Genomic DNA, 22423 nt, shown 5'->3' with positions numbered 1-22423 from the left:
TGAGGTGTGGAATGGAGTGAAGTCCAATCAGCTTCCATATGCAAATGACCTTGGAACGCTGGGCGGGACTGCACAAAGCAGCCAGTCAACCCAGCCAGTGTCTTCTGAGTGGCAGTTCTTCCGGCCTAACACTAAAGGGGCCAATTTTAGAACGTTGGTGCCCACTATTCAATTATTATAAGGGAGAGATAATTTAAATATTTCCCAATGTTATCATTCTGATTATTCAGAAGAAGTCCAGATATTCAGAATCCCATTGGTTCCTGTAGAAAGCAGGCTGGGCATTGTGGGAAATAAAAGTGAAACATGCTAGGCAGCCAAGCTTAGTGGGAGCAAGGAGCTATGTCCCCTAGTTTGTGTCTTGCCAAGGGTGAGAGTAAAGCCTATGATTATCTGCCGGCACTATGGACTCTCAAAGCACGCACAGAGAGAAGTTGTTTATAGCCATTCTGGCCCCAAAGCAAAATTAAAAACTAACAACACAATCCATGTAGTAGTTTTATTAGGACCAACCAAATGACACAGGACAGTGTGTGAGATTTTGAGTTTTCCAAAAGGTGAAGATCAGGCTGAGTGTTACACATGAAGTGTGTAAAAAGGGGTTGGGGGAGAATAGGACATGATGTTAAGTCCAGTTCAAGCCTTCATTTTGTGTTGGTTGCACAGCAGTTGTGAACAGTGCTGGTTTCAGTCAACCAAGTCTTTCTCCGTCTTTCATATATTGCTTTATTGCCTCTTGCCAGGAGGTGTTTAATGTAATGTGGCTAATGTAAGAAGTTCTGTTGATTTTAATAGGCATTATTGCAGTCTTCCTACACAGAGCCATAATGAGAACACTGGGAATTTGCAGAAGCATAAATGCTCCTGTGACGGACTCATTTACAGCAGTGAGATCTGTGTGAGAAAAGTTGTTTGGCAGATATTATTTAATTAAGGTCTTTGCTAGTCCAGAAGCTGACATAATTATAAGTGTCTCTTATTGTTTCCATATGTATTTTTCTAGAGTTATCTTCAATTCGGTAATAGTGCCTTTACTAAGAATTTCAGGAATGTGTTTGCTGGCACACAGCATTCTTCTAAGTACATCACCCAGCCCAGTGCTTCCTATTTCCTGACAACTCCATACGCTAGACTTGGATGGTAGGTGCTGATTTGTATCTTCTTCTTTTGTTGGGCAAATACAGAATCATAGAATCATGGAGCTGGAAGGGACCTCCAGGGTCATCTAGTCCAATCCCAGCTTGCAATGGTTTGATACTACTGATGGGGTAGTGAGAAGCAGTGGATTCAATTCTTGCAATTTTTGCTCTGATGTACAAAGGGTCATGATTCTGCCCAGTTGCCAAATATGACAAGATAATTGCATCCTGCATGACTTTTTGTCTACATGCTTCGCAGAATCCCTAGCATAACTTTTTGGGATTTAAAAGATGTTCTTCCTGCACCAGTGGGGAAGCTAGTAGGATTCAACTGAGTGTTTCAGTGGTTCATATGTGATCATATCAGTAATGTGCTTGTTACATGTGTCATGGGCGTGCTTTTCTTGTTCAGCTTTAGTGCCTAATGAGACCAATGAGAGTAAGTGGACTTACAGTACTCACTATTTCAGTTTAGCCAGAGCCAGACAATGCAGTCCTATGCACGAGTACTCAGAAATAAGTCCCATGGAGTTCCCTCATAATTGTGCTTATCATTGCAGCTGAAATTTGGTAGTTCAGTTGCCTAAGTTGTTTGTTTCCTCAATGTGCTTCACTTCTTTATGTAAATTGGTACTTCTGGATGATAGTCCATATGTTTCCTTATCATGATATGTAACAATTCAGATTTGTTTAGCTGAAGAAAGAAGATCTCATATTCAAGAGAATCTCTATTGTGTAAATATGGGTATCAGGGCTTTTTTTCTTGGGGGAACATGCTGGAACTGAATTCTGTAACCTTTTTGGCAAATCTTCTAAAACAATGTTTAAAAGTTCATGAGTATACTGCTTGAAAACTTCATTTTTCTCTTGAGAGTTCCGGCACCTCTTTTTTAAAAAAAGAAGAAGAAGCCATGATGGGCACCATTCTATCAGATGGGTACCAGTAGCATCAGTAAGTTAGAAAGCTGTTGAGTTGTATAGAATTCTTCTTTAGATAGAGAAAATCCTTTGCTGCTTAAAAGGCTTGTGGTTACCCAGTCAATAAAATTGGTACAATCAGAATGTCTGATAATTTTGCTTAACTGTGTTTATGACCACCATGGCAATTACTCTCGTTACTATGAAAATATTTTATTCTCTTGCTTGATGAACAATTCCTTTGAAATCTGCAAAGAAAATGTGGATGTTTCAGCAAAGGTAAACCAAGTAGTAATTGGAATTATCTCATTTGGTACCCAGGGCAATGACTTCTGCTGACCTAAACCAGGATGGATATGATGATCTTGTAGTTGGAGCACCAGGATACAGTAAATCAGGACACATTCAAATAGGACGAGTATATATTGTTTATAGTAATAGTTCAGGTTTGCCTTCTGCAGACTTGAACTTGGATCAGGAAGCAAATGAAATACTGGAGGGGACTAAGGTAGGAACCAAGTCAAATTTTGCTTATCAGAAACAAGTTTGTTTGTGTTAAATTATGTGAAAAGGCACTGTTGTTTGTTCTTTTCCAGTAGTGATGACATGAACTTGGTTTCTGAATGAAGTAACATTATAGTAATTAAATATCCACTGGGATTTAGAAGCATGCACTTTTTTTGTCAAATCAAATAACTTCTTGCTGAGACCTATTTGAGATATCTGCATGAGGGAACTCTGTAATGTAGTAGGTTTGTGCCATTGTTTCCATGTGCCCAGAACTGTATTATATTTATGGAGGAGGGTTCAAAAGCTTCATTGTGGCTTCTGGGCAATTTAAATAAAATGAAAAGAAATACAGTAAAAATAATCTCATAGGCGGTGGAGTAATGCTAGTATGCTAGCATAGTAACGAGAGTAATGCTTGTATGCTAGCAATGCAAATAGTGGCTTACCGTTTCCTCTTTCTCATTCCATTTTTTTACTAACCCAGGACCATTGGCGCATTGGAAGGATAGGCATAGTCAGGAGAAGTAGTGGTAGTGAAGGGCATGGGGAGCTCCTCAAGAGAATGAAGATAGTGGTGATGAGGGTATGTGGGTGGCTGTTGTGAAAAGGAAGTGAGATGTAGCCAGGGCTATTTTGGGGCAGGAACGCACAGGAACGGAGTTCCAGCTGGCTCCCGAGTTGGCCACGCCCGGCAGGAACTCATTAGCATAATAAGGCACACCCAACAGCAGAAACTCATTAGGACTGGCTACATTAGGGGTGTGTGGCCTAACATGCAAAGGAGTTCCGGCTACCAAAAAAGCTCTGGGTTTTGACAACAGACAAGGTAAACAGAATAAGAAGCAACAGGTTGGTATGGCTGGATGACCACACTTCTGGCACTTAATGTGCTAATGAGCTGTGCTGTCAGGGGTGTGGCCTAATAGGCTAATGAGTTTCTGCTGTTGGGTGTGGCCTATTAGGCTAATGAGTTCCTGCTGGGCTTTTTCTACAAAAAGAGCCCTGGATGTAGCTGTGATATGTCTCTCAACTGCCATGTGGCTGTCAGGCCTAGGAATGTTGGCCACCCCTGGTTATTGTAGTTCGGGCTCCAGTGTTTCTCATTTTAAAAACTAAAACATTGTTTGATCATAACTTAGAAGCTAGGATCAGACACTTCTGTTTGCAAATGGAATTAAACCAATAATCTGAGACATCTTATTTGCCATTGAGTGTGTATGATATGTGAGACCTGCCAACTGGAAGCTAAATGGCATGCCTGTGTAAGGCATGCCTGTGGAACAGGTGGGTTAGTGGGACTCTGATTAAGCACATTCTGCTCCAGCAAATCACACATAAAACTATGTAATCCCATTATAATTTCCCTGCAGAACAAGCCAGTTGGGTGACAAGGGAGGGGCGCTTGAAACTCTGTGGAACACAGGTCTTTTTGTGTGTGTACTGATTTCAATTTTTCTTCATGATTTCTGTGAAGTTCCACATGTGTCTGGGGGGGGGGGGTATGCACCTGCACAGAGAACCATTGTGCTCTACATATTCAAACCTTTAGAACCAGTTTACCTTCAGACCCAGTTTTGTTACCTAACTAATAGGACTCAAGTATTCCCACCTTTGGCTGTAGTTTCCTCCAAGTCTGCTCTTTACTGTAAAAAAGGTAAAGGTTCCCTTGCTCGAAAGCCAGTCGAATCCGACTCTAGGGTTGCGGTGCTCATCTCCGTTTCAAAGCCAAAGAGCCAGCGCTGTCCGAAGACATTTCCGTGGTCATGTGGCCGGCATGGCTAAACACCAAGGCGCACGGAACGCTGTTACCTTCCCACCAAAGTGGTATCTATTTATCTACTTGCAATTTCTTGCTTTTGAACTGCTAGGTTGGCAGGAGCTGGAACTAGAGATGGGAGCTCACTCCATCATGCAGCACCCAGGTCTCGAACTGCTGAACTACCGACCTTCCACAGCCTGCAGTTCAGCGTCTTAACCACTTGAGCCACCGCAGCTCTTTACTGTACACGTCCTCAAAAGGCTTGAGCACCTGCTGCATCTCTTGAGGTCACCTTTCCCAGGAATAGGCATTTAGGAGAAGTGTGCATTGTACTTAGTGCTTAAGAAGAGTTCCTTACTTGCCATGGCTAGCTCTGAAGTAGCACATGAGGTCCCTGAAATCAGAGCTGTCTGGACATGGGTTTGGATTGGATGGAACAATATAGCAATTGTATTATTAGTACAGTACCGTAGTTGTACCACCTCCTCTATAAATATTATTTCTAAGAACATGGAGTATCATGAAGAAGGTAAGCTGGGGAATGAGAGAGGATAGGAGCAGTTTCAGGGATCCTGCAGCCTGGCTGATTGCTGCCTTCAGTGAAAACACTTGAATGAGATCAGTAGTATGTAAAATGCAAAAATGTAACAAACACACAAATGTCCAGTCCATGGGAAATTTAGTTCTCCTGCTAGCTGGTGATTAGTTGGTGACATGCCCTTTCAAAGCAGAACCAGCAAGCAGAGTAAGGCCTCCAGCAAGCAGAGTAAGGCCTCCTTTTGCCAAGGGTGCTTTTTTTATTTCAAACTATTCCCGTGATCAGAAATGACAAGTATTTTCAAAGGTTGGACAAGTTGGTGAGAGAATTCATATGGCAAAAGAAAAAACCAAGGATCAGATTAAAGATTTTACAGGGGGAAAATCAAGACGGGGGATTGGCGATATCCAATTGGAAAATTTATTATCAAGCAGCAGTTCTAGCTTGGCTGAGAGACTGGTTTATTTTGAAAAATAATAGAGTGTTAAGTTTGGAGGGATATGATCTGCTAGTTGGTTGGCACGCAATTATATGGGATAAAAAAGATGAAACACACTCATATTTCAAACAACATCTGATCAGAGCCAGTTTACTTAAAGTATGGAAGCAGATTAAATCAGTATATTATAGTAAGACGCCAAGATGGATAGCTCCCTTAGAAGCCATAGTGTTACCAAGTTTGATGTCAGAGGCTCGAGCTGTAACATATGATTGTTTACTTGACAGTAATAACGAATTGAAAATGGAAGAAGATCTTGATGCCCAACATATCCAACTTACATGGTGGGAAAGAAATCAAGTAATTTCCAAACTTGCCAAAGATAGGAAAATAGGCTTTATTAAAGGGAGAGCAGAGTTAGATAAAATCTTGTTAGGAGAAGACGTTAAGATTATTGGTAAATTATACTCCTTCCTTTTAAGGCAAGATATGCAAGGAAAGATCTCGGAAGAATATAAGAAAAGGTGGGAGGATAATCTGGGTCATGGCCTTGATAAATTAAAATGGGGAAAAATTTGGAGAAACACCAGATGGTTAAAAGCAGTGGCCTTAAAAGAAAATCTTTTTAAAGTGGTACATAGATGGTACTTGTCCCCTGAACGGTTGGCCAAGTTCTATGTTGGCCTTGATGGGAAGTGTTGGAAGTGCAAGATACATCTTGGTACATACTACCATGTATGGTGGTCTTGTAAAGAGGTAAACTCATATTGGAAAGAGGTACAGAAGGTGATTTGGCAAATAACGAAAAACAAATCCCGCTTGATCCTGAAGTATTCTTGCTGAACATCTTTCCTGATGTATGGAAAAAAAAGGAAAAATATCTGATTTTACATTTACTAACAGCAGCGAGAATAACACTTGCGAAGAAATGGAAGAATGAGCAGGTACCCACCAAAGGGCAATTGATAAGCAAAATAATAGACGTAGCAGAGATGGATAATTTAACACAAAAAGTTAACGGGAATACCAGTACATTATTTGAGAATGTATGGTCACCAGTATACGAATGGATAGACAAAATGTGAAGAGATTGAGGGAGGAGTTCTGCTGTGTTGTTGTGTTGTGTATGGTGTGTGGATTTAGTGTGGAGGTATGTTTTATAATATATATATATATATATATAAAAAAAGAAGTAAACAAGACTCAGTCTAAGGAAGCAAAATGAAACAGCATGCTAAGTTTCTGACACCATCAGTCAATCCACTAGGTCCTCATGGGTCAACAGCTTCTTTAAAGAACAGTCTGTTGCAGCTTTTAAAAAAGGAAATAGCATTAACAAAAGTGAAGAAGACTTACTGTTATACAGGTCTAAGTAATTGTTTGTAAACAAGACATTATTTACTTACTTAAAATATATACCTTTCAGCAAGCTCCAGGCAGCTCGCAACAAAACTTAAAACAAACCATCTTCACTTAGACATACAATAAAGAAGCTGTGTTCACAATAATGTTTCCCTCTCTAAAGGTTTCAGGAAGGTTTGGTTCTGCTGTAGCAGTCCTAGACTTCAATGAGGATGGTGTAATGGATCTTGCAGTGGGAGCTCCATCTGTTGGATCTCAAGCGCTTACTTATAGGGTGAGGAACCTACGTTTGTGAAATGATCATGTTCTTGCAAGTTAGGTTGATGCAGAAGAATGCATTAAATATGGCTGCTCTGTAAGGGTTCAGACCAACATGGCTGCCTACCTGGACTGGTCTTGTGAGAGTTCACTTTGACATTGTCCAGAATAAAATGGCATATGGAAAAGACATGCATCTCAGGCAGTGCTTCCTCGTCAGGGGGGCGGGATACAAATAGAATTAATTAAATAAATAAATAAATAAATAAACTGTGGAGTCCTGTGAGCAAAAATTCTACTTTGTGAACTACTGGCATTAAAGTTGTGAGCGAGCAATTTGACTATTGCATAAACTAGTTGGCTCTGGAGCCAACCTTCCTGAGCTAAGACAAAAATGTGTGAGCCGGAGGCTAAAAAACTGTGAGCTAGCTCATACTAACTCAGCTTACATTGGTCTCAGGTGCTGTCATCCCTAGGGCCATTTTGTTTTGGTCAGTCTGGACCATAGCATGGGATACTGGGCATATATTTCAATGTGATGTTGAATGAATCAGAAGGAATCTGAGTCCTTACTGACTCTGCTTGTTAAACTCATAGCCAGAGTGCAAATATTCAGATGTGGCAGCCAAAAAGTTACAACCTGATCCTGAGACATTTTTTCCCCATCCGGAACTAATCCCCACTGCAATGAATAGAGCGAACTCCAAGGTTGGCTGGCTTGTTCGTTATTTAGTACATTTTTACTCGCCCTTCCTTGGAGGAGCTCAGGACGGCGCATATTCTTCTTCCATCTTGTTTTATCTTTATAACAACCCTGTGAGGTCGTTAAGGCTGAGAGAGAGTGACTGGCCCAGGGTCACCCAGCAAGCTTCTATGGCAGGGAGAGAATTTGAACCTGGTGCTCCTGGAACCTAAGAAATAAGATTGCAAACTAGGTAGGCATTTACATTGATAAACAAGCACCTCAGACATGTTATGTCCTTTGAAATCTCTATCAGTTGCTCTTCTGTGGTTGCTTTGGATATCCCTTGTTAATTTTAGCATTTTAAGAAGATGGGAGTATTTATCTGTTGTTATGGAAAGTCACACCCACTGATGCATCATCATAACAGCCTGCTGTGCAAGTGAAGCTCTTCCTTCCCCTTAAGCAAGCAGTAAACCCATATGGGAAGTCCATTTTCATGTGGATAGCAGGATTACAGATATAATTATTATTGTGAAAATAACACAACAATATATAAGGAAATGTGGTTTTATAACCTGTTTTTGTTGTATGCGCTGGTAAAAAAAGACTCTTTCTGTTGCTTAGGGCTCTGTTTATGTATTTTTTGGATCCAGTGGAAGACAAGGTTTCTACAGCCTGCCAAACCTGACCATAGTTTGCCAAGTAAGTTTTCTAACAAAATACAATGTACATAAATCAAAAACCAATAAACATAGCCATGTATTACCCATTTTCTTGATGGGTTTATCCTTGCTGCATTGGCAGAAGCTCCAAACACTCTTGTATGTAAGAGAATCTTGAAGAAAAATCAATCTTGTATGCAGTATGTAAAGATCTTATTACTCAGCCTTCGATAAATTTGTTGTAAAATACAGCATGTGGCTTGCTTCCTTGAGTCATCTGGAGGATATAGCTCTGCTGGCACTGGTATGCAGTGCATCTGCTCCGTTAGACTGTAGGTTGGATTGCATGGGTTGATTTATATTGCAGCTGGTGTGTTGAAGGTCAAGCTAGACTGATGGAATTTCCAGCTCTGTAAAGGTAGAAGAAGTAGAAATGATAATAGGCTTCTTCAGACATTACATCCACATGAACTGGGAGTCCATCAGCAGCACATGTCAGGTGTGCTCAGTCCCTGCAGTGTACTTGACATGGCCAGTGTCAGCATACCCTGAGGTAGAGCAGCTGCCAGAGGTACAGCAAAAATTCTATTTTGTGAGTGACTGGCATTAAAGTTGTGAGTGGGCGATTTGGCTACTGCATAAATTAGTTTGCTCTGGAGCCCTCCTTCCTGAGCTAAGACAAAAATGTGTGAGCTGGAGGCTAAAAAACGGTGAGTTAGCTCACACTAACTCAGCTTAGAGGGAACACTGGCTGCCAGCCCAGGACGTCTAGTGGGACCCACTGCTGCTGACCCCCACTCATGTATTTATTTATTTGATTTTTATCCCGCCCTGCCACATGTCTGTACTTGTGGTCCTAACTGCCCATTGTCATTAAGGAAGGGCGTGCAGGCAGTACACAGTTGTGGCACTCCTGGTGGCAATGGCAGCTGCATATACTAGCCAGTGCTGGAAAGGGTGTGCAGGTGGTGCAGGTAACTGAGTATGGGCGCTGGGAGGGCTTGCAAATTGGAGAAGGACACACAGGTAGGTAGGAGGCATGCAGATGTTGGGGTGGAAAGGAAGGCATGAAGGGGGGCCCTGGTGGTGTCTGGCCAGGGCCCTCTGCTACTGCATCTGGAATTGCCACCTAAATTTTGTCCCCACTTTTGCTTAAATATACTTCCATGGTTAAAGGCCAGGACACTTTACCACCCACCCTAATAATTAACACCTCTGCCTTCAAATACACAGACTCTTAACTTCATAATCAGCATTAAAACAGCTTTACTGTTTCTGTTTCATGTGAAATAGGTGACACATGGATTTTCCATGCACATACAGTTTCCACACATGCAAACATCAAGTGTATGGAAGCTGTACAGTCATGGAAAATCCATATGTTAACCAATTCACACAGCATGGTGACCATATTGGGTGCATTATGGGAACCATGAATGCCTGATACACCGTCAGTAGTCTCCCAGTTTACATGTACATAACTTTTGAAGAGCACCGTATATAAGACGGAAACAATCATTTGTGATGTAGAATGCTGTGGTGGAACAGTCCTCCTTTGGTCTGCTGGCCCCGTTCCACCCTGCCCTCCAAGGTTTTCTCAACATGTGGAGAGGCTTTTCTCTCTCTCTGGTAACCTGCTGCCACCACCTGACCTTTGTAGGAATTGCCTGCTTGGGGTGGGGGTGTCATCAGGACTCCTAGCTTCCCATCCAAGTTCTGAAGCCTTGCTTCTCTCTCCCACTGCCCAGTGCCTGCTCATCATGGGGACAGTTTACTGCCTTGTGTGCCCCTGGGGAAATAGCCACTTGCCATCTGACTGCCTTACCTGGCACTCCTTTTAAAATCGTGTGTCCAAGACAATGGAGGTCTATGTGGCACAGAGAACCACTACCAGGATCAAAAGCTTTAAGTATTTATTAAAAAGAAAATGTGTATAAGCATACTGTTAGCATAACACCAGACTGAGCAAGGGATTCAAAAGAAAAGGGTAAAAGGCCACTCCTCTGTCCCTCCCTCTATACATGTCCTATCTGTTGTTGAATCCTTGGTTTAGAAAGCTCCAGTTCTCTACAGAATTACCATTACCTTGAAGCTTACTTCAGCTGTCCAGGCCAGCACATTGCAATGTGCTCTTCCAGACCTCCGTTAAGAGATCTGTCTGCTCTGCTGGACTCAGCACAAAAGAGCCCTCTGTTTCTCCACCCAGTGACCAGGTCAGGCTTGGTCAAAAAAGAAACTTCCTGAAGCCTCCAGAAGTTTCTTCCTGAAGTTCTTCTAGTATTTAATACCTCCAAATTTCTGTCCCCTGATGGGGGGGAGACTGGACCCTCCTATTGTCTTTAGCTGGACCTATTAGCATTTCTTAAGAGGTAGGTTAGGCGAAGGGGCCGTGGTGGCTCAGAGGTTAAGACGCTGAGTTGCAGACCGGAAGGTAGCTTGGCAGTTCAAGACCCGAATGCCGCATGACAGAGTGAGCTCCCATCTCTGGCCCCAGCTCCTGCCAACCTAGCAGTTTGAAAGCAAGAAACTACAAGTAGATAAATAGGTACCACTTCGGTGGGAAGGTAACAGCATTCCGTGCACCTTGCTGGCCACATGACCATGGAAAAGTCTTCAGACAGCGCTAGCTCTTCGGCTTGGAAACGGAGATGAGCACCGCCCCCTAGAGTCAGATTTGACTGGCTTTCGAGCAAGGGAAACCTTAACCTTTACTAGGTGAGATGAGACTGGAAAGCCATTGAACTGACTTCCCCCTTCCTGCCTGTTCTTTGCCCAGATAGAAAAAAACTTTACCTCCTGGTAAAGGTTTTACTCTGGTTAGACCTCTACCCCAAAATTGCATTTCTTCACAAATGCCTTCCGTTATTCAAAAGCTAAACAGATGGGGTCAGAATGGCTTGCAACACAAATGGCTAAGAGGCACTGGGGCTGTCACGTCCCCCCCCCCTTTACTCAAAACCTGAATGTAGTAAAGTGACTATTAGTCTAATTAAAAAAAAAAGACTTGGCAATAAGAGTCTTGGAAAAGAAGTGGAGGTTCACATCTGTTTTCATACTCTGCAAACTGAAAATATCATTTACACTCCGTGTTAGATCCAATGGTCTTATTTCCTTAGGGACAAGGGCACTTGCACTGGTGGAGGAATCTGCTCAACAACAAAGGTCAAATGCAAATTCTCTCCCATTGCAGATCCCCACACTACATCCAGAGGTGTTCCTGTCAACCCTCTGGGGCCGTGTTTCATGCAGTGTGAGGGAGGTAACAGTGGGAGATGGGAAGTACTGTTCTGAGAGTTTTGCTTCCCTTGTGAATTATATGAGCCAGTCTGTTGCCTCTCAGTAGAGAAGAGAATTCACCGTTGGGGAAAATCATTGTGATTTCTTGGCCTTTACTTCAGGCTTATTCAAGGTTGCAGGTGAAGGATCCCTCTTTCAAGGATCCCCAAGGGGGAAAAGGAACAACTTCCTGTACATAGAGAACTTGCATCAGAGGAAGATCTACTTCTCCTAGATGTGCTGTGTTTCTACATGAACGGAGGAGTGGTTTTTCCTCCTTTTTTATGCTTCACTTGCAATCTGAGGTGGCACAGTCAATGAAAAGATTTTCCATTTAGTTCTGCTGACTGTATAATTTGATCCTCTGTGTGATCAAAGGCTATAGACAACTGCCTCCCCATATGGTTACAGGCTATATACTTTTAAGTAGCCATGGCCATCTGAAACTACCCTTAAGAAAGGAGATCAGTCTCATTAAGATACCCTTGAGAAAGGATATCAGTTTCATTGGTCTGAGGCTGTACACTTCTTTTGTGAGGAAGAGGATACGCAAGAGAACCCCAAATAGTGTTAGTCTGTACAGTATTACTGCCTCCAAGGAGACATTGCATTGGTAGAATGTTATTCCAGCATGTTCTCTTATCTGGAAACCAATGTATTCTTGCTTGCAGGAAATATACTGCAACCTTGGTTGGTCATTGCTGGCAGTTGATATCGATGAAGATGGAAAGAATGACCTGCTGGTTGGCTCACCTTATGCTCCTGGCGGTGGAGAACAAAGAGGATTTGTGGCTGGGTTTTACTCATTTTTCAACAGAAGCAGCCAAGGTGACGCATTTATTTCCTCTTATTTCATATAATATCTCCTAGGTTTTTAGCTCTCTTTTGGATGTTTCATAATCCAAATCCTTCTCTCAGTTATGTACAGTACCTTTGATAATAAACTCCAGATGGCAGATTTTAATGCAGAAGGGCCATGTATCTGAGATACAAGGCAAATTCATGCAAGAGATTCTTATGCTCCATCAGGGTCATACCTATAATTTTCTATAGGAAGATGAAATAGATTGGATAGAAGTTCCTTTACTTATTAGAATTAGCACACAACTTTAAATCCTGATGTTTAAACAAATCTCTGGCCTTTCCCCCCATTTGCTTCAATATAGGGGCAGTTCTAGCGATGTGTATACCAGGGAGGCATACACCAAGGACTCTGTGCACAAAGATACCCCATTGATTGATGCTAATGGTCAAGTTCATCGTCGTGGCTTCTGTGCATGATTGCACAGAAGAGCTTCCAAGCTCTTCTAAAGAAGTTTCTAGGCTGTGGAGTACTTTCCCTCACCTCTGTCTATAGAGATCCCTTTTCCCACCCAAAGGGTCATGTGACAGAAGCGGGGTGAGCATTCCTCTGTCAGTCCCCCTTGCCACCCTGAGGAGGCCCCTGCATGGTCGGCAGCCCACAGCGGGGCTTCAGCCTGAGATCTGATGTGTTAAAAAAGAGAGAGATTGTGATCCATGATGTGTAGTATGTCATAGTTCTTACAGGACCAGTTCTGTGTTATCCTTAGTTTATTATTCTCTTTTGATCAGGCCTGCTTTTCCTATCGGATGCTGACTGGATGGTGAAAGGAGAAAGAGATTACGCATGGTTTGGATTCTCACTCAGCAGCATCCGGCTTGAGAATATGACCTTGTTGCTTATTGGCAGCCCTACCTGGAAAAGCTGCACTGGGTATGCTCTTTAACTTTTTGTGATTATATCTGCTCTGCCTTCACAATCTGCAGATTTTTCTCTGAAATACTAGTTATGCAGCAGATTACCCCAGTGTCTTTCAGGCATGTGACGTATTCCTTCATAAAAGACCCTATGGTGATGTTGTGGCCTTTTGCTAAATCAAGGGTTGAGTTCAGGTTCTAGGACTGCACATATTTCTCTCGCTTCGTGTGGAGACCCCGGATCTCATTTAAATATTTTGGCATTATTTTCCACTCATACACAATGGTCAATCCAAAACAAGTTTATTTAAATGAGAAAGGAAACTTAAGCAGGAGGCCTCTGTTCCTATGGGAACATACCTCAATGGGTATGCGACTGTCAGTAGGGAGATGCAGACTCCAAAGTCTTATGGATATGAATTAAGTGGTTTATTTGACGGTTTTACTGCACAATGCACTACAAAACAAATCGCAAACTGGAGAATTAATTAGAAGTATGCGACATGAACACATATGAAAAAGGCATGAATACAATTGTTTCAAAAATGCATATGACTAAGTACTCTTATGAAGGCTGAAGAACTCTGAATAGTGCCTTAAAATATCTCTACTGTTATTGATGCTGTTTTGATTTTGTTTAAACAGTTAAAATAATGGCTTGAAAGCTAAATAATATAACTTGATCGACTATGTTCAATGTAATCAAAGCAATTTAGATTAACACTGATACAAGCAGTTGTAATGATTTATTTTATTTTTATTTTATTTGTTAGACTTTTACCCTGCCCTCCCGCCGATCTCCTATACTTGGGTTTTTAGTTTGGTTTCTTTTCTTTCTCCCATAGAGGTAGTTTCCCCTTCCCTATTTTCTGTTGTAGTTTATAGAAAATGCAATAAAAAATCCCCTCCGGGGGCTTAATTTTTTTTTTTAAATGCATATGACTACAGCAAATAATATGGAAGACATAAGCATGGACAGATAAAACCTGAGTCTACAACATACTTATAAACCAACATCTAGTAGAGGACATACTAGGTAATGAAGAGATGAACTGCAAACCACTAGGCATTGTAAATACACTTGGAACAAAAGGTTAGAAGCATGACAGCAAGCCCATCAAAATCTTTTAAACCATTAATTGCCACCCTCCGGCCCTTGTAGTTACTGTTCAGTTTCCTAACAAGCAAGCTGATGCAGGTTCATAGCTACCTATCTAAGGATCCAGGAAAGTTGAAAAGGCAGGACCCTCGCAGGCTTGGGGGTCTCTCAACCCACAGACTCCTGAGAATTGGGAGGAAGGGAGGGCAGGGTGAGGACAGGCCTTTGGAGAATTCAAGAAGTCTTTAAAGCAGGTGGATCCTAGACAGAAAAGGCTGCTACTACCCAAAAAGAAAAACTGTTCAAAAAGGAAAGCTGCTTCCAAACTTGCCTTCCTCCTGGCCTTTTCTGCATTTCCCTTGGACAGAGGCAATGCCATGGTGGAACCCCACTCCTCAGAGGAGGTCAGAGGAATGACTTAAATTTCTACTCTGGGAACTGCAAAACCCCATGCCATAACATCTTCCCAGTATTCCGAAACAATATGTTGGTCAGAGCTCTTCTTATCGGTTAGGAGACTGGCCTTCTTGTTCCTCAGAGGTACAGGTGTGCACCTGTGTCCTGGAGACTTCTTGCTTTCTCTGCAATCTGCAGTGCGTTCTGGGGACTTCCAATGACAAGTTTCAGGCTGGAGTTCAAGGGAAAGTACTCCTGTATAGCATGAGAAAACAAACAGAACCCAGTCCTGTGTAATCTGGTTCTCATGGCATCTCAGCAGCGGCATGTATTAACTCAGTTGGCAAAATTAATATTCTGGTTGACACACCAGTTTCTGGGCTCCTTCAGCTGGATCCACAGATTCTTTCAAACCCATTGGAACAATCACACAAAATAAGATCAGAAACCCAGCAATCTATGCTTCAAACAGAATTGAGGTTGCTTTGTGTAGAAATCCATTTGGACAAGCTTTAGTAAAATTGCCCCCCTTAATGAAAGTCTTCTGTCAATATTAAAGAGGTGGTTTCCTAATATTTACAGCTACTTAGAGATGTTTCTTATGGAATGCACAACACTCACTCGGTCTCAGCAAAAGACACAGGTTCTGATGGAAAACCACATAGAGTCAGGGTCTGAAATCCATTTCTTTGAAAGATGGAGGCTGTAGCTGGGCCAATCGAGGGCCAAAAATATACTAGATTAATGAAAACAATGCAAGTTTGAATATTATACCCAACATAAGCTAAGGCTATTCACAAGTCCAAACTGAAACCATAGTATTTTCAAGGTACGGAGATAGCTCTGTAGGTCAAGGTGTCACAGTTCGTATGAAGGTGCAGTTATTGGCTCGGGTCTTAGGTATGGATAACTTGGAAGCTGGAAGGATTGTTCCTGGCAAATCCCAGAATATAAAAGTGGTCTGCAAGTCCCTGCTACCTCTCTTTAGCAATGGTGGAGTTCATTATCGATCTGTGTAGTCCCACATGGGAAGGCTTTTAGCTATAGGAGGTCCTCGATGAAGAGTAGTTACAGGTAAGTGTAGCCATGTTTTCTTGATGCCACATCTTCAACAACACTCTGGGAGCCTGCAGTTTTTGATGACAACTCCTCAGCAACACTCTGGGAGCCTATCTTCTTTCCCAGTAAGTGATTTCGGCAGAGATGCTGAGGAGGGACCCAACACCAGAGTTGTAGCAGTCTCAGTTCAGCAGTATGTTGGTCAATTGATTTAGTCCAATAACAGCAGTGATTTCAGCACAGCAAAGATTAGTAAATTTTAAGCAAAGCCAAAGACTGGTAGAACTTGTTATTTTTTCTTACCTTTGTTGAAACAAACATCTTATTAAATTTAAGGGTTCACCTGAGACCAGCGAGTTAATTGTGTCCCTAGACCACTCTATAAAAAGAAATCTTTCCCCCTTTTACCTTCCCCACCATTCCAGGGATTGGCACCCCTTTACTCTTCCCGCCACCCAAAGAGCAGAACCTGTATGTGCCGTGATAGCAGTCTGGTGTCTGTCTTGGGTATCCCAGGCACAACCACGAACACTCACATATAAACATTAGGTTAAAATAGGTAACTAGATTCTACTCCAGTACGCATATTAGGCACCCTTGCCATTGTGGCTTGCTTGTCCCCGTTTTCTGTATGTAATATATGTATGTATTAGAAACTATGTGGGGCTGTTATCTTCCAGAAGTCACTCTACTTTCTGTCTCTGATAGTGATTGAAAATAAGATCAAGCAATATAAAGCTGTGTCTGGCCACCAGTTTTGTCCTCATCTTTACAAAGTAGGCTGCAGGCTGGGCATTCTGGTGAGAAAGCTTGGAGGTGGAGACTTCACTGTCCCTCCCTTTTGTTAAAAAAAAAGAAAAAAAAGGCCAGCTTCCGGTCGGGCTAAAATGGAGGTTTGACGCACTCCGAAAGTGCTCGGAGTGGACAAAGGCTCCTTTCGACAGTTTGGGCTATCGATTAGCCCAACGCAACCCTCCCCAGGCGGGAGGGGGAGTCTAGCAAGCTGCAAGACCCCAGAGGCAGTCGAGATTGGCACAAGCAGGCTTCGGAGGAAGCCTGTGAGTGACTTTGATCTCCTATCTCGGTACGGGCGGAGCTTTTTACTCTAAAGGAGCCTATCGAGCTGATTTATCAGCATAGAACAGCCATTTCCCGGCCTCGTGGATGAAAGGGACTTTATTTGGAACAAACGAAGCAGTGCGAAGATCGGATTAAACTTGCAAGGTAACAAAAACATTTTAACTTACCGGATAAGCGCTTGAAAAGTTGATGAACTGAACCGGATAAGTCTATGAAGCTTTTAAAGCGGAACTGTGTGGAAAAAAATTTCAAAAAGTGACGAGACGGTAGTAAAAAGAGTGCTAAAAAACCTTTGTTTTGCATTCCTTTTTCATTCCTGCGGTTGGAAAAGTACCAGCTTCCAAACAACTGAGTGACGTCCGACCGGAGAAAAACGGAAGTGACGTTTGAGAGAGACGGTGAGAAACAGCCTAGACGGGATCGTCTGACAGGAAGAACATCGGAGGGTGAAAGTAGCGAACCGGAAGACGACAGGGGGACAAGAGAAGAAGCGCACAGGAAGCTGAAGCAAGGGACGATCGGTTGTGCGACAGGAAGCAAGTATAAAGAACCTACTCTACATTGTAAAACCATAGAGAAAGAGCGCCCGACATTTTGAGGAGGACTAACTATTAAATTAACTTTTTAAAATTAAAATAAAGACGGCAGAAGAGTGAAAAGTAGCAATTTCGGATATGCGTAAAAAGGACTATTGATTGATATTGGCAGAAGTAAAAAAATAGAAACAAAACAGAGCTTCGGGGAAAACAAAGAGCTGCGTCCTTCTCAACACCAAGAATGGCTGCCAAAAAAGACAAAGAGTTACAGGCCGCCATGGAAGCGATGGAACAAAGGATGACAGATGCAATTCAAGAAATGGGCAGGCAGATGAAAGAACTGTTGGTAGACATGAAGAAGGAAGTGGGAGAGAAACTAGAAAAAGAAGTAGGGGAGCTTAAAAAAGAAATTCAAAATATATCACAGAAATCTTCTGAAATTGAACAAAAAATGCAGGATGTCGACCTGAAAGTGGATACAGTGGTGAAAGAAAATAAAAGAATAGATGTCATGTCAGACTGCAGAGCCATGCAGACTCATATCAGGTTGAGAGGCATTAAAGAAGAGATCCAAGATGATATAAGAAATAGAGTCATTAAAGCTTTTGCTGAATACTTAAAGGATGATGCGGATGATATAGAATATCACTTTGATTTGATTTACAGAGTTAACTCAGTCTACGCACAAAAGAAAAACCTACCAAGAGATGTGATTGTCCAGCTGTTGACTAAAAGAATGCATGAAATAATTATGAGAAAACAATTCGTGGAGCCGTTTGAAATGGATGGAAACAAGATAATGATAATGAAGGAACTCCCGAGAGTGGTACTACAAGACCGCAAAAAGTACAAAAAATTGACCGACAAGTTAAGACAACTGAAAATTAAATACAGGTGGGAGCTTCCACAAGGAGTGAGCTTTAACTATGAAAGTCAAAGATACACGATTAAATCAACGGGAAGGATGGTGGAATTTATGTATGAATTTAGCAAAGACTTTGGTGATAAAGATCAACAAGCATGATGGAGTACAAAATCATCTCTTGGAATGTGAACGGGATTAACTCACCCAATAAAAGGAGAATTGTAAAACATTGGCTAGAGAAACAAAAATGTAATGTGACATGCCTCCAAGAAACTCATATTAGGAATCGTGATATTAAATATTTAGAAACTGTCAAATTAGGACAAGTGTTCTGTTCATTGGCAACGAAGAAGAAAAGAGGGACGGTGATTTATGTTAAAAAAGATCTGGATCCAAAAGAATTTTTTTTAAGACAATGATGGGAGATATATCGCAGTAGAGGTGACTCTGCAACAAAAGACAACACTTATTGTAAATATCTATGCGCCCAATGGGGCCAAGGAGAAATTTTTTCAAGATTTGACAAAAGAATTGGACCAAGTTACCTATGAGCAAATCGTTATGGTAGGTGACTTTAATGGGACAGTAGACAACAAAACAGACAGAAAAGTCAAAAGAACAGAAGAAAAAATAGGCAGGTTGCCTAAGACTTTTTTTAAATTGACAAAGCAAGAAAAACTGTGTGGCGGAACTTATATCCCAATACCATTACCAAGGATTTTACATTTTTTTCAAATAGGCATGATTCTTTTTCAAGGATAGACATGATTTGGGCGACGGGGGATTTACTTTTGAAGACAAAGAACTGCGAGATCCTTCCGAGAACTCACTCAGACCACAATCCAATACTATGGACAATAAAAGAAGGACAGAAGATACCAAGATGGAGACTGAACGAAGATTTGCTAGATCAAAAAGACGTTTTAGAGGCTCTCAAAAAAGAAACACAAGGGTTTTTTCAAATTAACTTAACACCTGAGATGTCCATCCAAACAGTATGGGATACTATAAAGCGGTAATGAGAGGATTATTGATATCATTAAATACTAAAGAGAAAAAAAAGAACGATGGAACAACAAAGAACAATTTTAGAAAAAATCATAAAAAATGAAAACGAACTGAAAAAAAGACCAGGTAAGAAGAAAATAATAAGAGATTTGCAAATTTTGCGAGAACAATTAGATGCATTATTTAATCAGGAGATCTACTGGAACCTTAAGAAGTTACAGCAAAAAACTTTTGAAGGGGAGAATAAACCAGGGAAAAAGCATTTGATAATTTGAACTGGGACTTTATGTACATGGTATTAGACAAATTGGAAGTAGGAGAGCATGGCAATTGAAGAAGAGAAGAGAGAACAAATATGTTACTAAGCTTATTGAAGGTGGAAAGGAAATTACGGACCACAATGCAATTAAACGAGAATTTTTTAAGTACTATGCGAATCTTTTCACAAAGAAGAAAATAAATAAAGAATTAATTAAAAACTACATAGATGGAATTAAGATACAAAAGGTGTCGGAAGAGTTTAAAGAACTGTTGAACAAACCTATTCTTAGGGAAGAAATTGAGTGGGCTATACAGGAGTCAAAGTTAGGGAAAGCTCCAGGACCAGACGGATATACAACAAAATATTACAAAAAAATGAAGGAGGAGCTGATTCCGAAATTAGAACTTCTGATGAACAACATTAGAGAAACTAAAACACTACCGGCATCATGGAGAGAGACAACAATATTGTTAATACCGAAGGAGTCGCAAGACTTGACGAAAGTGAAAAATTATAGACCAATATCTCTCTTGAATACGGATTACAAATTATTTGCCAAAATAGTTGCGGAACGACTTAAGTCTTATCTGCAAAGTGTGATAGAAGAAGAACAGGCTGGCTTTTTACCCAATAGACAAATCAGAGACAATTTGAGAGTGGTGATGGACGCCATTGAATACTATGAGCAACATCCAGATAAAGAAGTAGGTTTCCTTTTTGCAGATGCGGAAAAAGCATTTGATAATTTGAACTGGGACTTTATGTACATGGTATTAGACAAATTGGAAGTAGGAGAGCAATTTAGGAATTGTATTGAAGCAATTTATTCTGAGCAAAAAGCAGCTCTGATAGTAAATACTGATATGACGGAATACTTTAAAGTACAAAAAGGGACAAGGCAAGGATGCCCTCTGTCCCCACTGTTGTTTATCTGGATTTTAGAAGTATTGCTCAAACAGATTAAACAAGACAAATCAATACAAGGATTGAATATTAAGGGCTTTTCATATAAGTATAGAGCTTTTGCAGATGATATTATGTTTATAATCGAAGAGCCCTTAGAAAACATGCAGGTGCTGCTGAATAAAATTAAAGAATTTGGTGATCTAGCAGGTTTCTATTTAAATAAAGACAAATCAAAGGTGTTGTGTAAAAATATGTCAGAAAGCAAGAAGAAAAACTTACAAGGAATAACTCAATGTGAAGTGGTGAAAAAGACTAGATACTTGGGAATTGACCTAACAGCGAAAAATGTGGATTTATATAAAAATAACTATGAGAAGTTATGGTCTAATATACTAAAAGATATTGAGAAATGGAATACCTTGAACCTATCATTGCTGGGTAGAATAGCGATGGTAAGGATGAACGTTTTACCAAGGTTGATGTTTTTGTTTCAGACAATACCAATTGTGAGAGATGTAAAGATTTTTCATAAATGGCAAAAAGAGATCTCAAAGTTTGTTTGGGCAGGGAAAAAACCAAGAATTAAATTGAAAATTTTGTGCGATGCAAAAGAAAGGGGGGGGTTTCAACTGCCTAATTTTAGATTGTACCATGAAGCTGTTTGTTTGACATGGTTGCAGCAATGGGTTACTTTAAGTAATGTAAAATTGTTGGCATTAGAAGGCCATGACTGTAGGTTTGGTTGGCATGCGTATTTGTGGTATGACAAACAGAAAGCTGACGGTTTCTTTAAGCATCACTTCATCAGGAGGTCAATATATGAGACTTGGTTGAAATACAAGAGGTATTTCTTGGATGAGATACCTCTTTGGATTGTACCAGCAGAAGTAATAACACCCTTCACAGTCTATAAAGGTACAAATTGGGTACAATATAAGGACTTACTAATTGTTGAAGGAAAGAGTTTTGAAATGAAAAAACAAGAGGAATTAGCTGTTAAGTGTGGGTGGCTTCAATATAGACAGATTACAGATTTCTTCAAAAAAGACAAAAAAAAACAGGATTGCACTTACCTGTAACTGCTGTTCATCGAGTGGTCTTCTGTGCAGGCACACATGGGATCTGCGCAGGCGCAGGCCAGCCAACGGAGAGGAACTAGCAAGCTTCTTATAGGAACTTTTTAGACTCCCAAGAGTGCAGGCCCCCCTCCCACTCACTGTGACTTCGCGCCAAATCACGTGATGTGGGAGGAGCCAGCACTCGTCCCTCAGTTCTCCTAGGCCGCCGGGTAAGAAAAAACACAGGCAACTGAATGAGACCACAGCGGGGAAGGAGGGAGGGATGTGTGCCTGCACAGAAGACCACTCGATGAACAGCAGTTACAGGTAAGTGCAACCCTGTTTTCATCATCGTGGCTTCTGTGCAGTCCCACATGGGAGAATAGCAAGAAGTATTATACCAACCGGAGGAGGGTGTGGGCTGATTCAGTGAAAAATTGATTGAAGTACTGCTCTCCCCACAGATCACTCCTCGAGTGGACGTCCATAGCATAGTGCTTTACGAAGGTCGATGTCGTTGACCACGTCGCTGCTTTACAAACATCCTCCAGAGGCAGTGGTGCCATGAAGGCTGCAGAGGAGGCTTGAGCTCGAGTGGAATGAGCTGAGATGTTCAAGGGACAGGGAACCCCTGACTCCCCGTAGGCAGTTTTAATTGTGGAGACAATCCACCTAGAGATGGATTGTGCCGAGGCTTTTTTACCCTTATTGGGACCTCGGTAACAAACAAATAAATTTCTGTCAGTGCGAAACGGTTGTGTCCTTTGTAGGTAAAACAGTAAGGCCCGTCTCACATCTAACGTGTGTAAACGTTGATCTGCTGCCGACTGCGGCTGCGGAAAAAAAGTGGGTAGGACAATATCCTGGCCCATATGAAATCTAGAGACAA

The 22423-nt window shown here is 41.4% G+C and overlaps 1 protein-coding gene across 1 annotated transcript in view; it reads left to right on the top strand.

The window, feature by feature from the left end:
- Nucleotides 1–22423, top strand: part of GPLD1 (glycosylphosphatidylinositol specific phospholipase D1) — a 66583-nt gene that overhangs the window by 25782 nt on the left and 18378 nt on the right. The window contains exons 13-18 of the mRNA XM_015414726.1: nucleotides 1027–1140; nucleotides 2379–2565; nucleotides 6829–6939; nucleotides 8233–8310; nucleotides 12218–12374; nucleotides 13140–13281. Of these exons, the coding sequence (XP_015270212.1) occupies nucleotides 1027–1140; nucleotides 2379–2565; nucleotides 6829–6939; nucleotides 8233–8310; nucleotides 12218–12374; nucleotides 13140–13281 (789 nt within the window). The remainder of the gene's footprint in view (nucleotides 1–1026; nucleotides 1141–2378; nucleotides 2566–6828; nucleotides 6940–8232; nucleotides 8311–12217; nucleotides 12375–13139; nucleotides 13282–22423) is intronic.

The sequence above is a fragment of the Gekko japonicus genome, unplaced genomic scaffold (genome assembly GCF_001447785.1).
Source record: "Gekko japonicus isolate JY-2015 unplaced genomic scaffold, Gekko_japonicus_V1.1 scaffold1433, whole genome shotgun sequence".
NCBI classification, from domain to species: Eukaryota; Metazoa; Chordata; class Lepidosauria; order Squamata; family Gekkonidae; genus Gekko; species Gekko japonicus.
Note: the sequence above shows the minus strand (reverse complement) of the source record. Positions and strands in the feature narration are given on the sequence as shown.